The sequence below is a fragment of the Urocitellus parryii genome, chromosome 4 (genome assembly GCF_045843805.1).
Source record: "Urocitellus parryii isolate mUroPar1 chromosome 4, mUroPar1.hap1, whole genome shotgun sequence".
Classification (NCBI taxonomy): Eukaryota; Metazoa; Chordata; class Mammalia; order Rodentia; family Sciuridae; genus Urocitellus; species Urocitellus parryii.
In genome coordinates this window covers 206,918,585-206,935,641 of record NC_135534.1, presented here as the reverse complement: position 1 = coordinate 206,935,641, position 17,057 = coordinate 206,918,585, and the positions used below count along the sequence as shown (strand labels likewise).

The 17,057-nt window shown below is 47.4% G+C and overlaps 1 protein-coding gene across 14 annotated transcripts in view; it reads left to right on the top strand.

The window, feature by feature from the left end:
* The window catches only part of Rapgef1 (Rap guanine nucleotide exchange factor 1), a 128,189-nt gene that overhangs the window by 69,119 nt on the left and 42,013 nt on the right, over positions 1-17,057 (top strand). For all 14 annotated transcript variants that reach the window (XM_077797163.1, XM_026386582.2, XM_026386570.2 and 11 more), the window contains 2 exons: positions 3,659-3,837; positions 6,215-6,371. In XM_077797163.1, coding sequence (XP_077653289.1) covers positions 3,659-3,837; positions 6,215-6,371 — 336 coding nt within the window. The remainder of the gene's footprint in view (positions 1-3,658; positions 3,838-6,214; positions 6,372-17,057) is intronic.

The window sequence follows — 17,057 nt, the reverse complement described above, 5'->3', positions numbered from 1 at the left end:
ACATGCTGTTTCACGTTCTCCTCACTGTAATCATGTGGAAAAGGCTTTTATTATCCCCAGTGTATGGACAGTGTCGATATTGGCCCAGCTTTTCTTAATCAAAGCCTGTTTTCCACCACATTCTGTTGTCTTCTCAGACTCATTTCATTTAGATAAATTAATTGTCTCATATCTGTAGATAAATTTATAAACTCTTTTTACAACCTTTTAACAAGCTTAGTAGTAAGCTATGGAGCATTATAAAGTAGTACAGAAAATTTAGCCAAATACTCAATTCAAAGTTGACAGTCCTGTGTGATCATAATTACCATGTCCAGAAATAGTCCAGAAGGGATGAGTTTTCCAACCTGGGGGCCATTTGGACAGTGCTGGTCCTGGCACTCTTGAGTAGACTCCTGCAGAGGTTTCCTCTCAGCTGTCACAATCCTATAAGAAACATAAGCAGGGAGATGTCAGTACCCAAGGGCCTGGCAGTGGGCACTACTGTTCTGTGCTTGCTATAACTGGCCCAGCAAAAAAAAAAGGAAAGCAGTGTTGCGCTGTCTGTGAATAGTTCCACAGTGCTGGTTTTTCATACTGCTAATTTGAACTTGCTTTCCCCCAGCCTCAGTTTAGCTCAGATTTGTGTAGTTCCTTGTCCTGTAGTGCTGGAAATGAGACTGGGTTTCTGGGGAGCAGAGATCAAGGCTGCAGGTGGAATGAGGGTGTGGAGTGCAGGTTAGGTGTCACTGCTGCTCTGCTGTCAAGGGAGGGCATGAAGAACAGGCCAGTTTTCCTCCTCTTTTCCACAGCTGTCCTTCTTAGCAGCCCACTGCAGCCAGGCACAGCCTTGGGTCCAGTTGACACCACCCTCCACCCAGCAGGAAAGCAATTTCAGTTTCTGTCCATCTGGGCCTTGGTTTTTCATTTAGGAAATGAGAGCTTTGGAGCGAGGGATTGCTAATGCATTTCTTTACTTATTCCAAGGTACTTTGGTCAGTCTTTTTTTTTTTAAATATTTTTTTTTAGAAGTAGTTGGACACAATACCTTTATTTTGTTTATTTTTGTGTGGTGCTGAGGATCGAACCCAGGGCCTTGCATGTGCTAGACGAGTGCTCTACTGCAGAGCCACAATCCCAGCCCCTTGATCAGTCTTTTTTCCCCTCTCAGCCTCCCCAGGCTCTGGAACCAAACAGGCCAAGTTGTCACTACTGGTGTCTGACTGTGGGCATGTTGTTTGACCTCCCCACTGGCCACCAAGCCCCGCTTCCTCACCTGTGGAATAATAGTGTTTGCTCCGTGGGGTGGTTGTAGCCTTCATGAAATGGTTCACAGGAAACCCTGTCCTGCAGATGGCCTGTGGTACCCAGTGAGTGGTGGCTATAATCCAGACCTTTTTCTTCCTTTTTAGATTTTTGCATCCTTTGTCCAGCTTCTTTGCTTTATTATTGGCAGATATAAAATCTCTGGTGCTGGTATTGTGTCTCTGAAGTGCTAGAAATTATTTCTATCCATGTCCTCATTCATCCCCCACCCCCATTGGTCTCTGCAGTCACACAGGGCAGATATGTCCTACCTGCTTTGTAGACAGGGAGCCCAGAATCTAGGGCTTCCCAAGAGCTATGGTGGGCCTTGGATCTAGGCCCTCCCAGGACAGGCTTGTGGGGACCAAGAGCAGCAACTGTTTCCTCAGGGCAGTAAGGGTGTGCAGGTGGGTGCATCCGCCACACCAAGAGTATGAGGCTGGGCAACATTAGCAAAGTCACAGTTAACAAGTCCCCAGGTCCAGCTAGTGCTGGGAGTGGGTATGTCACTGTACACTCTGCTCCACCACCAAAAGGCTGGGAAGGCTCTAGGTTTAGCCATGGATTCTGGGAACAACCTTTGCTGGAGGCTAAAGAGTGCGTCACTCCCCTTTCCTAAGAGCCCAGGCCGCCAACTCTTACATGGCTGATGAGTCCTCTCTGCAGTGACAGAGAAGGTTTCTTTTCTGCTCTGAAGTGCCTGCCAATGTCTTTCTCCCTTACATACCCAATGACACACATTTTCTAAAAATATGTCCTGTTCCTCACCAAGTTTCATCATTGCTGGCTTCCAGCATTTTCTGATGTGCCAAGATGGTAGTGTTTGTCCTAGTCCTCCTCTTGCGGGACAAACCGTGGCTTTGGTTCGTGTTTGCTTTCATGCAAGCACAGAGAGGACTGGCTTCTCAGGCTTCTCCAGGCTGTGGGTAGGTGATGGCGAAGCCGAGAGCGCTTGCCCAGAGGTAGAAAGACCAGTGCCTGGAGACAGTGAGCAGACAGACCTGTCAGGAGTCAAAGGGGGAAAGAAGGCGAGGGAGACGGGTGCCCAGTAATCACAGAGAAGAGGGCACTCCGTGCTGGAGGTGTTTCCTGGTCTCAAGAACACCTTGGGGAGGTAACCCACAGAGGGGAGTAACTTGGGTCTTTGGGAGGAGTCTGACTGAAGAATCTGTTTACCCACTGATCCCATTCACTTATAGATTTTTCTTTGAGATTCCTATGAAATAATTCCTCTATTGAACTTTTTGAAGTTTAAAGGGACATTCCTCTCATTTTAGAAGAAAAGAACTAGGATTCAAAATCATAAATCATTTTTATAATATTGTGTCGTGTACTTGTATATTTATAAATTACTGTATGTACCAGTGTCTTCTAGAAGTTTCTTCCTGCCCTCGAGCGCTTTTTTTTTAATGTAATTTTTATTTTTTTAGTTGTAGATGGACACAGTACCTTTATTTTTTATTTTTATGTGGTGCTGAAGATTGAACCCAGTGCCTCATGGTGCTGGGCAAGCGCCGTACCACTGAGCCCCAGCCCCCTAGGTTGCTTTTATTAGCATTCTCTAGTCTTCTTCCACTCATGGCCCTGCCCCTTGGGTACATTACTCAGTTCTCCCACTTGCCAGCTGGGGTCTGGACAATACACGGCCATTCCACGGGGAGGTTGAAAGAAAGGAACGGAAGCGGGTATGGCCACATCCAAGGAGAAGGATGGTGTGGTTGGCTTGAGTTCTGGAACATGTAGCGCCCTCACAGGCAGCTTTCCTCAGGAACAGGGCCTGGATGCTGTCAGCAGCCACTGCACAAGTAGCAGCTAAACTGCTGCCATCTCTCCAGCAATCTCAGCTTTGACGCCAGAGTTTCCCACCCTTCCAGCCCTGGGTTGCCAGGTGCTGTGGGGGTAGCATGACATTGTGTTGAGAGGAGGTTGAACAGTGTGGGAGATGGGTTGAAAACCCTTGGGTCTTTGGAAGAAAAACCTGGGATCTCCAGGTTGGTTTATAGGACAGGTGTGCCATGGGACTGGGCTATTGCAAGACAGCAGCAAGTCAGCACATGCTGCACTTCCTGAGATTAGAGGTGGTTCTCAGTGTAGCTGCTTAGGACATGGAAGAGAATGGTTTGGGGACCTCAGGTGTGGGGAGAGAATTCAGGAATTTCTCAGCTTTCTTAGTCCAAACCCCTTCTTCCTTCAGGTCTGGCCTCTGTCTGCTGATCACAAGCCACGGAAAAATAATCCGACTTAGTTTCTGCAGCCAGAATGTTTTCTGTTCTCAGCAGTCTCAAGCTGGTTTGCAGGAACTTTTATTCATTTATTTTTCAAACAGCTCCCTTAAAGCTCGCTCCTCCTGCTTATGCTTTATGTTTCCTTTCAGAACCTGAGCTGGCTGGAGGAGAAGGAGAAGGAAGTCGTCAGTGCCTTGCGCTACTTTAAGACCATTGTGGACAAAATGGCTGTAGACAAGAAGGTGCTGGAGATGCTCCCGGGCTCTGCCAGCAAGGTGCTGGAGGCCGTCTTACCTCTGGTGCAGACTGACCCTCGTATCCAGCACAGGTGAGTTGCTCCCAAGTCCTTGGCTGTGTCACCAGTGAGGGTGCAGAGGCATCTTGGTTTGGGGTCCTCGAAACACAGGTTTCTAGGAATAGGAAAAGGATCCTTTCCCCTCTCTCCCAGCTGTCCTTGGGCTGTTCTGGCAACAGATCCTTGCTCCTCCTGGGGCCTTGACACTAAGGCAGGTTACTGCCAAACCAGGGGACATTATCTAAGTACCCTCAGTCACCCTACACTTTTAACCACCTTTTATTAGGACCTTCAGTCCCGAGAGTCTTCAGTTGCTTGAATGATCAAGGAAAGAGAGAAGAACCAGCCTCAGGACTAGAGTAGGAGAACCCTTGTCTGGGGTGGGGCAGGCCAGGGCCTCCTAAGCAGCCTGTGGACTGGGTGGGAGGGACTGGGGGCTGGGTGGCCTTGTTGAGTTCAGGGGCTTATACTGCTGAAGTGCATTTCTTCTTAAAGGTCAGCAGGCAGTTGGCCCCATATTGATTGCTAAGTATAAAAAGAAGGGCCATATTAAATGTTATCTCAAATGAAAGCCTAGCAGGAACTTTTTCTTCCAAGGCTGGCCCATTATTTGTTTTTTATCCATGGTACCTGTTCAAGGTGAATGCATCTCTGTTTCAGTTTCTCCAGATGGCTCAGTAGTTATTGGCCCCCAGGAGGCTGAGGTTTTATGAATGACTTTCAGAACTTGGCAACAAAATTCAGTTCCCTTCTTGTGGAAGATAAAGTCAATAGTGTCTTTATTTTCAGGGAACTCTCTGCCCTGAGCTTCCCACGGGCATTTCTGCTGATCACTAGAGATCATAACCTTTAGGCTAGACGCTCCTTGCTGCTGGGTGGTGTGGCTTAGCTGTCTGTGCCATGAATCCCATGGTTAATCCTTGCCCAGCTCCCAGGAGGGCTCGGTCTGTTCTTTGAGAGAGTCTGACCTTAGGCTGTAGTTAGATGCATGATGACTCCCTTTTAAATGCCCTTAAATATCTGTTTTCATGTAATGGTCCCTACTAGGGAAGAGTTAAAACCTAGTTGGAAATCCTTCTCAGATAACAAAGGAGCTGATTTGTGGTATCAAGTTAGAAGCTCTGTTGGGACTTGAAGAAGGGAGAGTTTGGAGAGAGCTGGAGTTAGTCTGACCAGACTTCTCAGAGGAGGAACTGCGCAGACCTGGGAGAGGCCAGAGTTGACTGGAAGTGAAGAGACAAAGGGTAGCAATGGACCTGAGGCCAGTGGGCAGGGGAGAGGGTGGTGGCAAGAGAGGATGCATCACCTCTCTTGCCACCTTCCAGTGCTAGTCAGCCTCTGGGAAAATCTTGCTAGAGTCACCTTAGCTAAATCCTGCAGCTAATTGTTATAGTGTGTTGCCAGCTCTTTCAGTGCCTGCAGGGGACCTTCAGCAACTGATGCTGATGGAAATTAAGTATTAAACACCAGTGTCCTCATACTACCTCATCATCCCTAGAAGCTCAGCTGTGCCATGCTGTGGTGGAGCCACAGGGTGGAAGGCAGCAGGCTTTGCTAGAGGTCCCCTTTTATATTTTGCTCTTCCTTTATTATAATGCATTAAGTCTGAAATGGAAAGATAACTGTCTTTCCATTTCTTTGGTTATTTAAAACTCTGGGAAAGATGAGTAACTTACATATCTCAGCTGCTGCTCTGTGCTCACTGGGGCTTCTCCCAGCACCCCCTCAGCTCCTCTTGCCTGTTTTGGCATCAGAGCCGGTGCATCTCTTACACACACACACACACACACACACACACACACACGTCACCACTGTCACACATCCCCACCACCATCACAGGTCACCTTGCTTGTTGGTTCATCGTTTTCAACAGTCATTAGTGCGTTCCTCCGACTTATCAGCCACAGTTATGGTGCAAAGAGGTTGGTAAAATTGAGCCAGGGTAGGAGAAATTCTAATAAACTGCAGGTCTTTCTGAGCTCATGGCTCTGCCTTTAAAGGGTCCTGCCCAGTAAAATTCCACAGACCTCTTGGCTTGTGTGACTGTCCAGAGGAGATGGGTGGTATGTAAGATGTCATCAGAATTTCATAGAAGGGTAGAGGGATGTGAAGTTTGGAAAAGTTTTGTTAACTGTTTTGGTGGAATTTTCATGTTATAGTTTGGAAATTTTAAAAAAATTATAACACAGATGAGAACTTAAGAGCCCTACAAAATCTTGGTTGGCTGTAAAGAGAAAGGCACAGGGCAAATGAGGTCTGCTTCTTCACTAGAGGTGTGGATTTTTAAAAAGCAAGACAAGAACATTCCCTGGCCATTGAGGAATTGGTCTTGTATCACATGGACATCTGCAGGCATTGGTCATGCTTGAGATTTGTTCACATTCTTTTTCAAAACCCTCTCTTCCTCTAGCTCAGCCCTCTCCTCCTGCTACAGCCGAGTGTACCAAAGTCTTGCCAACCTCATCCGTTGGTCTGACCAGGTGATGCTGGAAGGCGTGAACTCAGAAGACAAGGAGATGGTGACAACTGTGAAGGGAGTCATCAAAGCTGTTCTGGATGGAGTAAAGGTACCAGGGCGGGTTCCAGGCTGTCCTGGTTGGGACTTGGAGCAGCCAGCCTGCTTGATGTTAGGAGCTTGTTCATAAACTTAATGCCTGGAAATGAATGTCTTCCAGAGTCTCTGGTACTCAGTCTGATGACTGCTTAATTCTCTCAGGACTGGTCTAAGTGACTCTTGCAAGCCTGTGGAGTTCTTGTCCACACTGTTGGAAGGCTACCAGAGGCATCTTGTGTTTGGTCTTCAGAGTCCATATCACGGCTCTGAGCACGCTGCCCACGAAATATGGAGACTTCTTCCACATGTTTTTATTGGTGCATGGTAGTTTTTCATAATGGAGGGATGTGTTGTTACATATTTGTACATGTGGAGATTGTTTTTGCCTTGACTTTTCACAAAACTCCCAGTATATCAGCTTTTCCTTTTCATGTTCTAGGAAATTTGGGGATTTTTGGTAGAAAAGCAAGAATGAGATGAGTAAGAAATGAACCTGTATTTACTTGATATCTATGGTGTGGTCTGAGGATTCAGCATCCAGAGAAGTCAGGAGCAATGTAATGGGAAATTATGACTCTGTAGTTAAGGTGGGAAGCAAAGGCCAAAAGGCTCTGGGGCATAAACCCTAATTTGAGAGAGTAAGTCCTGGTGGATGGAAGTAAGGGAAACATAGAGCAGGAATCCTGTGAGGGCCTTTGGACCAGGGCTGGAGCTGTGGGCAGTAGGAACATGGAAGCCTGCTGTTACACAAAACCACGTCCTATGGTGACAAGAGCTGGCCTTGAGACCCTGTCTAGCTTTCATACCAAGGCCACCACTTACTGGCCAGTGCACATGAGCGGTTTCCTTAGCTGCTCTATACCTTGGTTAACTGGTCCATAAATAGGTGTAATAGTAGCACCATGTACCCTATGTGCATATATGATTATACAACCTGTGTAACTTCCAACCAGAAGTATGAGAAGTTATACTCCATTTATGTATGATGTATGAAAATGCATTCTATTGTCATGTATAACTAATTAGAACAATTTTTTTTTTAATTTAAATAGTAAAAGCACGTGTCATAGGGTTGCAGATAGGATTGAGTTAGTATATGGAGTGCTTGTGGAACGGTGCCAGGTACATGCTAAGCACTTGGCATTAGCACTGTTTGTTATTAACTTTGTGGTGCTAAATGCATGATTTATGAATGTGGCTTAGAAAAATTTCATTCTCTTCCCTTCTACCCACCAACCCAAAATGATAGCTGAGGTACTTACTCTATATCAAGAAAGATTCCTCCACACTCACCAGATCACAGCTTCCTGAAAGCCTCCTGGATGGACCCTGGAGAGCAGAGCAAGGATCCCAAGGGAGGGCTAAGAAAGGCTAAGAAAGCATTGTTTGGTGTGGCAGTTTGCTCCCAAGTGGTCACAGTTAGCTCAAGGTCCAGGGGCTCCCACCTCAAACACCCAGTAAGGACAGCTGAGTGTCTGCAGGGAAATTTGAGTTCATGTCCAGGGATGCATGGCTCCTGTGTACTCTGACTGCTTCTATGTCCTCGGCACCCCCAGAGTTATTAAGTCCTATGAGACTTCAGAGTGGAGCCCGGTGCGGCCATTGAGAGATCTGTGTTGCTCTCCAGATTTCATGCTAGTCCCTTAGCTACTCTCGCTGCTTCCTCATGATAGCTCCCTGCAGGCAGCAGGCAGCGGGAGGCCTGACCTGCGAGGCACTCAGCTCAGCTTTGACTCATCCAGCTACTATACTGTTCAGGCCTCTGGAGCTGCTGCTGTTCGCTTTCCAGGTGACTGTGTGGGTCCCTCCACCACGCTGATGCTGCCGAGTGCAAAGCAAGTTGGCACAGAAGAGGTGGGGTTTCCTCACTAGCTTGACGGCAGCCTGAAATGGAATCAGGACAGCGTCACCCTCATTAAAAGGGAATTTTTCCAGTCTTTCTATGACCAGACTGAAAAAGAACCTGTGGGATTTGAACCTGGCAATGTCTAAGAACCAGTAACTTCTCCCCAGTTGTCTTAAAACTACTTTCACCAGAATAGAGATTCTGCAATGAGAATTTCTATAGATTCACTTTTGTCACACTTATTTAGGAAGTGTGTAGGGAGTGCCTCTGTCGCCAGATGGTGAAGACAGTGACGAGCAAAGCTCCCGCAGGCCTCCACCTGGGGGGCTTGCCTTCTGAGGGCAGAGAGCCTCCTGTGCACCCAGCCACCTCCACTGCCTCCCTCAGGCAGGAGAGCCACACTCAGCACAGAGGGATTCTCTGTGCTGGAGCCTCCTTTGTGTCCCTCAGGCCTGGGACACCCCACACACCCATGTCCCTGGGCTGTGAGGGGCCAGGAGTGTGCAGAAACAAGGCATGTACCTACTGTTGTCATCCCTCTGGGAGGGGAAATGTTCCTCCAGACCTACTCACTATCTTTCAAGTGACTCATTCAGTTGTTAAACAGAATTTTATTTTGGGGGAGAGAGATTGAAAAATGTTTTCAAGCCAGATGACTATGCTTGTCCCTAAGCGAGTGGTCATTCATCATTTAAGCCCCATGTAAATGCCCCTGCTTGGCCATGAGGTTTTGAGATGTTTACCCTGAAGCCTGGGGACAGGCGAGGTGAGGTACTGGACATGAAGTCTGAGTGCTGGGTGCCCAGTGGACATAGCTGAGTACTGCTCCCACAGAAATGCTCATTTCCAGATGAGCTCAACTTCGCCTGTCCCCGACAGTGGCCATGGCTCTTTTCCAGGCAATCTGACAAATTTCACATCTTCCCAGCTCTGTGGTTGAATTTCAGCTCTTCCTCTTTTCCTTAGATGGTGACTCTGCACCCAACTCCCTGCACTCAGCTCTGCCCTCCTCTAAACCTTCCAGGTGTGGAGGCTTCCCTGTAGGTCTCCCCTCTTCACCTGAAACTCCCCAGTCTCTGGGCACACACACTCCAAACCAACGAACAAAGGGCTTCTTACCCTGATGACTGTGGGGAGAACTTGTGGAAGCCTACAGTTCTGTCATTTAACCGTCACCCTCATAACCAATCTTAGGTGCCAGGCTCTGCTTGTATAACAGCAGTATTTTGAAATGTTTTCTGGCTGTCAATTCAGATTAGGTCTGATAGCAAGAAACCCCAAAATAATAGTAGCTTTTAAAAACAGAACTTATTCAATGTCATCTGTAAGAGTACAGAGACGGAGAGTCGGGGACTGGCAGGACATTGTCACAGCACAGACAGGGGTGTTTCCATCTTGCATTCCTGCTCTTCTTAGCACACAGATTCTACTTCGTGATTCAGAATAGCCACTTCATCCCCAGCTATCATGTCTACATTCCAGCCAGCAAGGAAGATGAGAATACGAAGTCGTGCCTTTCCCTTTAAGGAGGCTTCTTGGAAACCCTCACAAAATTTTCATGTACATTATATTGGCCAGAGCTTGATCATATGCCCAGCTGCAAATCCATTAGGAAGAACAGATACTGTGGGGCAACCACCTGTCTGCCACATTGACATTTCAAATAAGCCATTTCTTTTATCCTTTTCAGACTATTTTTAAATGTTTTATTATGAACAATTTTCAACACTTGCAAAACAGAACAGTGAATAGAAAGAGAAGAGACTCTTGAGGCCTCTCGGGGTTTCCTAGGTCCTTCCCCTCATCGTGGCCACTTTTGTTTCTTCTCTCCCTCTACCTGCTCCCTGGATGATGTGGGAGCAGATCCCAGGTGCCATGTCCTGCCATCTCTGGAACAGGCTTGTTTGAGAGAGGGACATTGCAGGCATTCCAGGCCACAGAGGGCCCTTTGTTTTCATTTTTGTTGTTTTTGAAATGACCTTCTTACCTAGAGAGCCTTGCAGACACCAGCCCTAGGCTGGATTTGACCTGCAGGGTGTGGTTTGCTACTTCTGACTGGCTCATTTTTTTACTTCAAGATCAAATAAAGTTCGTACTCTGAGTTCATTGATCGGTGTCTGAAGGGTTTTTTTACTTTTTTCCTTGCAACTTGTTCTTGTGGAGAGCGGCTGCTCCTGGAGTCTCGCATCTGAGCCATACAGGGCACCAGGCAGTGCTGCCAGCATGCTCCTCCAGCTGCGACTTGCTGGAATCCAAGACGCAGCAGACCAGGGCCTTGTGCTTGGGAGGATGCCCTGCATCCTTGAGCGAGCTGGGCTTTCCCTTGGAGGTGTCAGAGGCCATCAACTGTCACGCCTGTGTCCATTGCTTCCTCAGGGTTATAGAACAGGAACATGGACATCTGCCATTTCCTTCATCACTGACTTAGCTGGATTGTGTCTGAGAGACTTCTCCTTGTCACCTTCATGTCAAGCTTAGTTCCCTTCTTTTGTATACCAGTTTTCAAAATCATGAGTATTTTCAAGCACCCTTTAGCATGACCGATGAATGTTTTTTTAGAAAATTAGCATTATGAGTGAGTGAATTTAGGCGTGCTTGACATGTTTCACCCAGTGCAGAGTTACTCTTTGTGGTGTCCAGGTCCAGCCTTGTGCCCGGGGATGGCTCTCAGAGGTGCCTTCTACATGCCTTTTGACACGGTGCTGCAGGTCTTTACTAGTTCTCTCACTTCTAGCTATGAGAAGTTGTAGGATCCTCTTTTGTGCTTCCTGGGTTTTCTTGGTGGGACATTGGTGACAGCTTTATTGAAATGCAGTTTATGCATCTGGAACATGCCACTTGGTGACTTCCTGGGTATTCCTGCACACTAGTACACTATCACCACCACAGCCAGCTTTAGAACACAGTGGTCTCAGGATGAATACCACCACCACCACTATGATTATTTCAAATCACTGAAAGTTTGTATTACCTAAATAATAGCAAGGAGATGCTATTTTTGTTTTTTGGTACCAGGGATTGAACTCAGGGGCACTGGACCACTGAGCCACATCCTAGTCCTATTTTGTATTTTATTTAAAGATAGGATCTCACCGTTGCTGAGGCTGGCTTTGAACTCCTGATCCTCCTGTCTCAGCCTCCTGAGCTGCTAGGATTATAGGTGTGCGCCACCGCACTTGATGAGGTGCTACTTTTGTGATTTAGGCAATCCTATTAGGAGCACACAGTCATTTTCAGACACTTGAAAGTCTTTGTATGGGTGTGTGTTTAGGGTTGTTTGATTCATTACATCTTTGGAGTATTTCTCTATATCAGCGTGTTGAGTTTGGGGTGTTTTTATTTGGTTTGTTTTGGTTTCGATACTGGGAACAACCCAGGGATGCTCTAGCACTAAGCCACATCCCCAGCCCTTCTTATTTTTTTATTTCAAGACAGGGTCTTGTTAAGTTGCCCAGACTGGCCTCTAACTTGTAACCTTCTTCCCAAGCCTCCCGAGTCACTGGGATGACAGATGTAGCCACAGCACCTGTGGCGGTGGTTTTTTGTTTTGTTTTGTTTTTTTTAGCAGCTACTGTTTATTGGGAGATTTCTGGAGTTGTTAGATATTACTAGGTGGTCTGCTCATATTATATCATTTTGCACAATAAAGAACCCTATGAGAATGATGTCATCATCCTCATCCTCTCCTCCATTTTAGTGACAAAGAGATAGGGGACTAGGGAGGCTGGGTCATCTGCCCAGGGCCACCCAGCTAGAGGGCTCTGGGGACCAAATCTGAATGGAGTTCTCCTCAACACTGAGGTCATAATGTTCACAGCATAGGTGCTCTCTGATGGCATGTGATATGATGGCATGTGACAGCCTCCCTGTGAAGGGATACTGAGCCTTGAGGACAGGTCCACCTGACTGAAGGGCCTTTTCTTCAGAAGAGGAAACTTTCACTAGACAACAAGGGATATACAGAGACCCTTCGGTTGGGCTTGGTTGAGTCCCAGTTCTGACAGGGTGTGACTCCACATCCCTGTCACCACAGGCTGTAGACACTGCAGAGGGGCTGGCGTCACTCAGGGTCAGCTTCTGGGAACAGGACCTTCATTCTTCCCTTCAGCCAGGCAGGAGGGGGTGGGGTGGATGGGAGCTGGGTGCAGGGCAAGAGCTGGCCGCTCTGCCTAGAAGGACCTGCAGAGCCCCAGAGTGAGGACCTGGATTCACGAGGCACCATGAAGCTGCCTCTTCTTGGTGTTGGAAGAACTGAAGCAGGAGTAACACAGCGGTCCACCATGGTGCCTTCTGAAGTGTTCAAGGGGTCCCCACTGCTTGTGCATGTCACTCTGAAGCAGTGTGGCGGTGGTTTTAAAGGAGAGGAGAAGAAATGGGGAAGAGGAAAGGGAAACGAAATAGCTTATTATAGGTAGTAGAGATTTCTCCTGTAAGAGTTTTGGGGATATGCTTTTGTAAGTTTAAAAAAATTATCATGCTTATATTTCAGTTTCATACATTCAGATTTTAGACCTTTTGTTGTTTTAGTTTTTAAAATAATGTGGCTTAAAGATAGATCTCGTTACTCTGATAGCCCCCTTCCCACCTTGTTTTCTGAGTTCAGTAATTATGTTTTCTGGTAAGTCTTCTCAGAGGAAGCCTATACCAAACATGTGCTCTTTTCAGTGTTTGGGCCTGGGGTGTGGAGCTGACTCACAAAGGTCCAGAGAATCCACAGTTATCCAGAGCTTCTGTAGCATCTTTTTTTTTTTTTTTTTTGGTGGTAAGGGGAGAAGGGGAGGGCTACTGGGAATTGAGCCTAGGGACACTTTATTTTATTGATTGATTGATTGATTTTTAATATTTGTATTTCATTTTTCGGTGGACACAACATCTTTATTTTATGTGGTGCTGAGGATCAAACCCAGCGCCCCAGTATGCCAGGCATTACTGCTTGAGCCACATCCCCAGCCCCAAACCTAGGGACACTTTAAAGCTGAGCTGCATCCCCAACCCTTTTTATTTTTGAGACAGGGCCTTGCTGAGTTGCTGAGGGAAGCCTTGAACTTGCACTCCTCCTGCCTTAGCCTCCTGAGTTGCTGGAAATACAGGTGTGCACCACTGAATCCAGCTCCTGAAGCCTTTTTTTACTTGAATCATAGCTTCCTGCCTCAACTACATTTTTAGTTTTCACCACCTGGCACTCTTCTAGGCCACACTCACCCTGCAGGGTGGCACTTGAGAGCACCTGTGGCTCCTTGTCTTTAGGCTGAATGTGTCTTAGGTGGAGCTGGGTGGGCAGGCGAAATTTGTGGCTGTTACAACAGGGCCAGGTAACTATGGTTCTCCAAGGGTCCTGACTACCGCCTTGAGCTGTGGTTTTCCTGTTGAGCAATTTTGCAAAACATGCATTGTAAATTACAGTCCTCTGAGCACTTCTATGCCCTGTGTCTCACCAAAGCAGCCTTCGGCGAGAGACAAAGCTGACTGCAGCATCCTCATTTTGTATAGGAGTAAATACATCTGTGGGGCTAGCAGGTCCTTAAGCCTCTGAGCTGTTGGCCCAGGCCTGGGACCCTCTATACATAGCTGCCTTTTCCTTGAAGGCAGATTTGAGGTTCAGGCTAATTCTCTGGATCTTACTCAAGTGAGGCTCTTTAGCAAAGATTCCTGTGCTTCTCTGCATGTGAGGATCCTGGGTAGCTTTTCCATGCAGCTGTTGAGGCTCTAGGAATCCTGGCTTGGTGGAAAGTAGCCCTGCTTTTTGTCTATTTCAGGAATGGGCACATGCTCATGCACTCTAGCATTTAGCTCAGCACTGAGCTACAACGGATGCTTCTCTGCTCTCTTCTCTGGAGTGTAGAAACAGTGCCTTGGAGTGGGATAGTCAGTCTTGCTGCCAGGCAGCCAGAAGTTGCAGGCCAGCACACTTGCATTCTGAGTTCCAGGACAGGTTATCATGCTTTACTGTCTTTATCTGTGAAATGGGTGCAACAATCCACATCACTTAGGACTATAATGAAAATTAAAGGAGATGGGATAAATTACAAGGGACCAGTATATAGGGGGATTATTACCACTTTGGATGTGGCCAGGGAAGTTCCCTTTTTGCTGCAATAAAAATGTCACTGGGGCTGGACACCCCTCTGATCTCATTATGCAGTTTCAGTTACAGGAAAATCCTGTACTTGGTTACCAGACCTGATCCAAGGCATGTGAGGAAGTAACTGATAAAGGGTTGGGTCTTGGTCCATGGCCACACATCTCCTTGGGGCACCCAGGAGATTCACAGGACCACAAAGTGATGGTGGGTATATGATGAACGTGAGCAGGAAGGGAACCTTGGGTTGTAGCCTGGTGTGCTTTTCAATGAACTGAGGACTCCCCCGGGATGCCCTGCCCTTGAGGGCCAGTGTGGCAGGGCAGCATGGCAGGACATCTTACAGAGTTGCCACTGCCCATGAGCTCCTATGGAAAGCCTTTTTTTGTGTGGCATGTCCCCTCTGCCAGACAGGGCTTTGTCTCGGCACCAGGAGGATGGGGGCAGATAGGCATAATCATGCTGTTTCCTTGAGCACCAGAGCCTACTGTTGTCCTGCAGGTCACTTAAGGCTTCCTTCTCTGCAGCCATTTTCAGTATAAATAAGCAAACATGGAAGTAAAGTATAATGTATTTAGGAAGCTTCTTTTCCAAATACCTGGTTAGGTCTTGAAAACTGGTTTTCAGCAAACTAGTGGTAGGTCTCGCTTATAGTCCCCTGCTGTAGACACAGTCCAGATAGATCTCAGTCTTTCCTAACTTGTGCTTCCAGATGATGAAAGGCCTGCTGTCACTCAGAAATCCTGCCTTCAGGAGGAGGTCCTGGGCCTGGACGGCCTTCAGTGGGCAGTGAGGTGGGGGTGTTGGAAGCTGCTAGATGGTGTGCATTCTCAAGCTCACCTCCATGAGATAGATGGTCATGGCAAGCTGAGACTGGAGCCTTCTGTGTAGATAGGCAGAGCTGCCCGCTCCTTCTCCAGCCTCTTTCAAGTCTGGGCAGCAGATTGGCCCTAGGGAATGTCGCTGCAGTCCTGGTGTTGCCTTGGAACCTGGGCACGCTCATGCATGAGTGCCTGTCATTTCAGGAGGACACGCTGCCTATCCAGAAAGATAGCAAGCTAATTGTGATTGCTCATGAGTCAGGAAGAATTGGTGGAATTTGTACGTATGTCAGCCACTGCAAACAGCAGTGTTGTACTTGTGAGCCTGAAAGTGGAGCCTCTGCATGGCTTTCATCTGGTGCTTTGACCCCTGCTGAGCTGTGAACTCTCACGACAGACTGCCACTCCTGCCCTCCTCCAGGCCCTGGGTGCAGGGGCCACCTCCCTCAAGTCACTGTCTCTTCCTATCCTGTCATCGTGTCCTTCCTGTCTGTGTCACCAGCTGGCAAGCTGTCCTTGAGTATTAACTTGTAAATATGGTGACCAGAGCCATACGCTCTCCCTCCTCTGCCGGTGTGGCTCTGAAACCTCACCTCCCACATTTCTCCACAAGCAGACGTTAGCTGCTGCAGAGTGGGGTGGCCGGAATCTGGTTCTCCGATGGGCCTTGAGGGGCTGTTGGAGGCATGCATTTGTTTAATTATTGTTTCAGAAGTAATGTATGTTAATTTCAGGAAATCTAGGAAATAGAAACAAAATAAAGGATGTTCCACAGTCATACTTGTTTCTGTTACATAAATTCTCAACCTAATTTTGTTCCCCAAACACGCATGTACCTCCTGGGGTTGTTCTTTTTCTTGAGCCTGTATTACAGCATCTTTCTTTGCTGTGTCACATGCTCTTGTGATTTCATTCTTAATGGCCAGAGAGCGATCCCTGGTTGGGTTTTCTCATGACTTAGATCACCAGTACCTGTTAGCAGAGATGTAATCAGATGGTCTGAAGTCATCTTTGGTGGGTGGATTTTTGCACACATCCATAACATTTTCCTTGGGGAGAGTTCTTATAATGCAGATATTCAAGGCTCAGCATGCATCCTGGTAGTCATCTTGAGACAGTCATCCACTGTCCAGAGTGACGCTCCCCTCAGCCTGCATCAGGAGGTTTCTATTTTATTATGTCATAGCTTGGGGCTTTCTTATATCATCACCACAGTTGTGGACATTGGTGAATTTCTCCTTTGCTGCTCCTTCTGGCATCTCCATCTTCTTTTCTAGGGTTTGAATCTTGGCTCTGGGGAGGATGTTGGCTCTGCCTTCCTCATAGCACCTGCTGCTGTTTCCCTGTGGCGTGGTTTCAGTTTGGAGGCTCTGCAGTCCCTGACTCAGCACAGTATAGTTCTGTTGACCTTTGCATCATTGCCATCCCTCTAACTTCAGAGGTAGCCTCCGTGCTGAAAGTGGACATAGCTGTGCTCATGTCCATCCACAGAGGACGGATAAAGAAGCTGTGTGTGTGCTCACACATGGGAGTGCTACTCAGCCACACAAAGGAATAGACCACCCATGCTCCCCAGAACCATGGCTGTTCATGCTGAGCATAGAGGGACGGAATAGGCAGATCTGTAGAGCAGAAAGTAGACTGGTGGTTGCCAGAGTGGCAGAGTTGAGGGGAATCGAGGGCGACTATGAACAGGTACAGAATTTCTTACGTACAGACACCAAACACAGAATTGCATGCTTCAAATGGGTATTTTGTGGCATGTGAATTATATGTCCCTAAAGCTTTTAAATGAAGAAGTTGGACACAAAAGTGTGTGCACTGGTTCCTCTTATCAGGGTCTGGGGTAGGTCAGAGTAACTGAAGACAATCCAAGTAAAAAAGTGGTGTGTGGGGGGCAGTGGACGTAGGGTAACGGAAGTGGCCTATGCTCTGAGTGATATGCAGACAGGA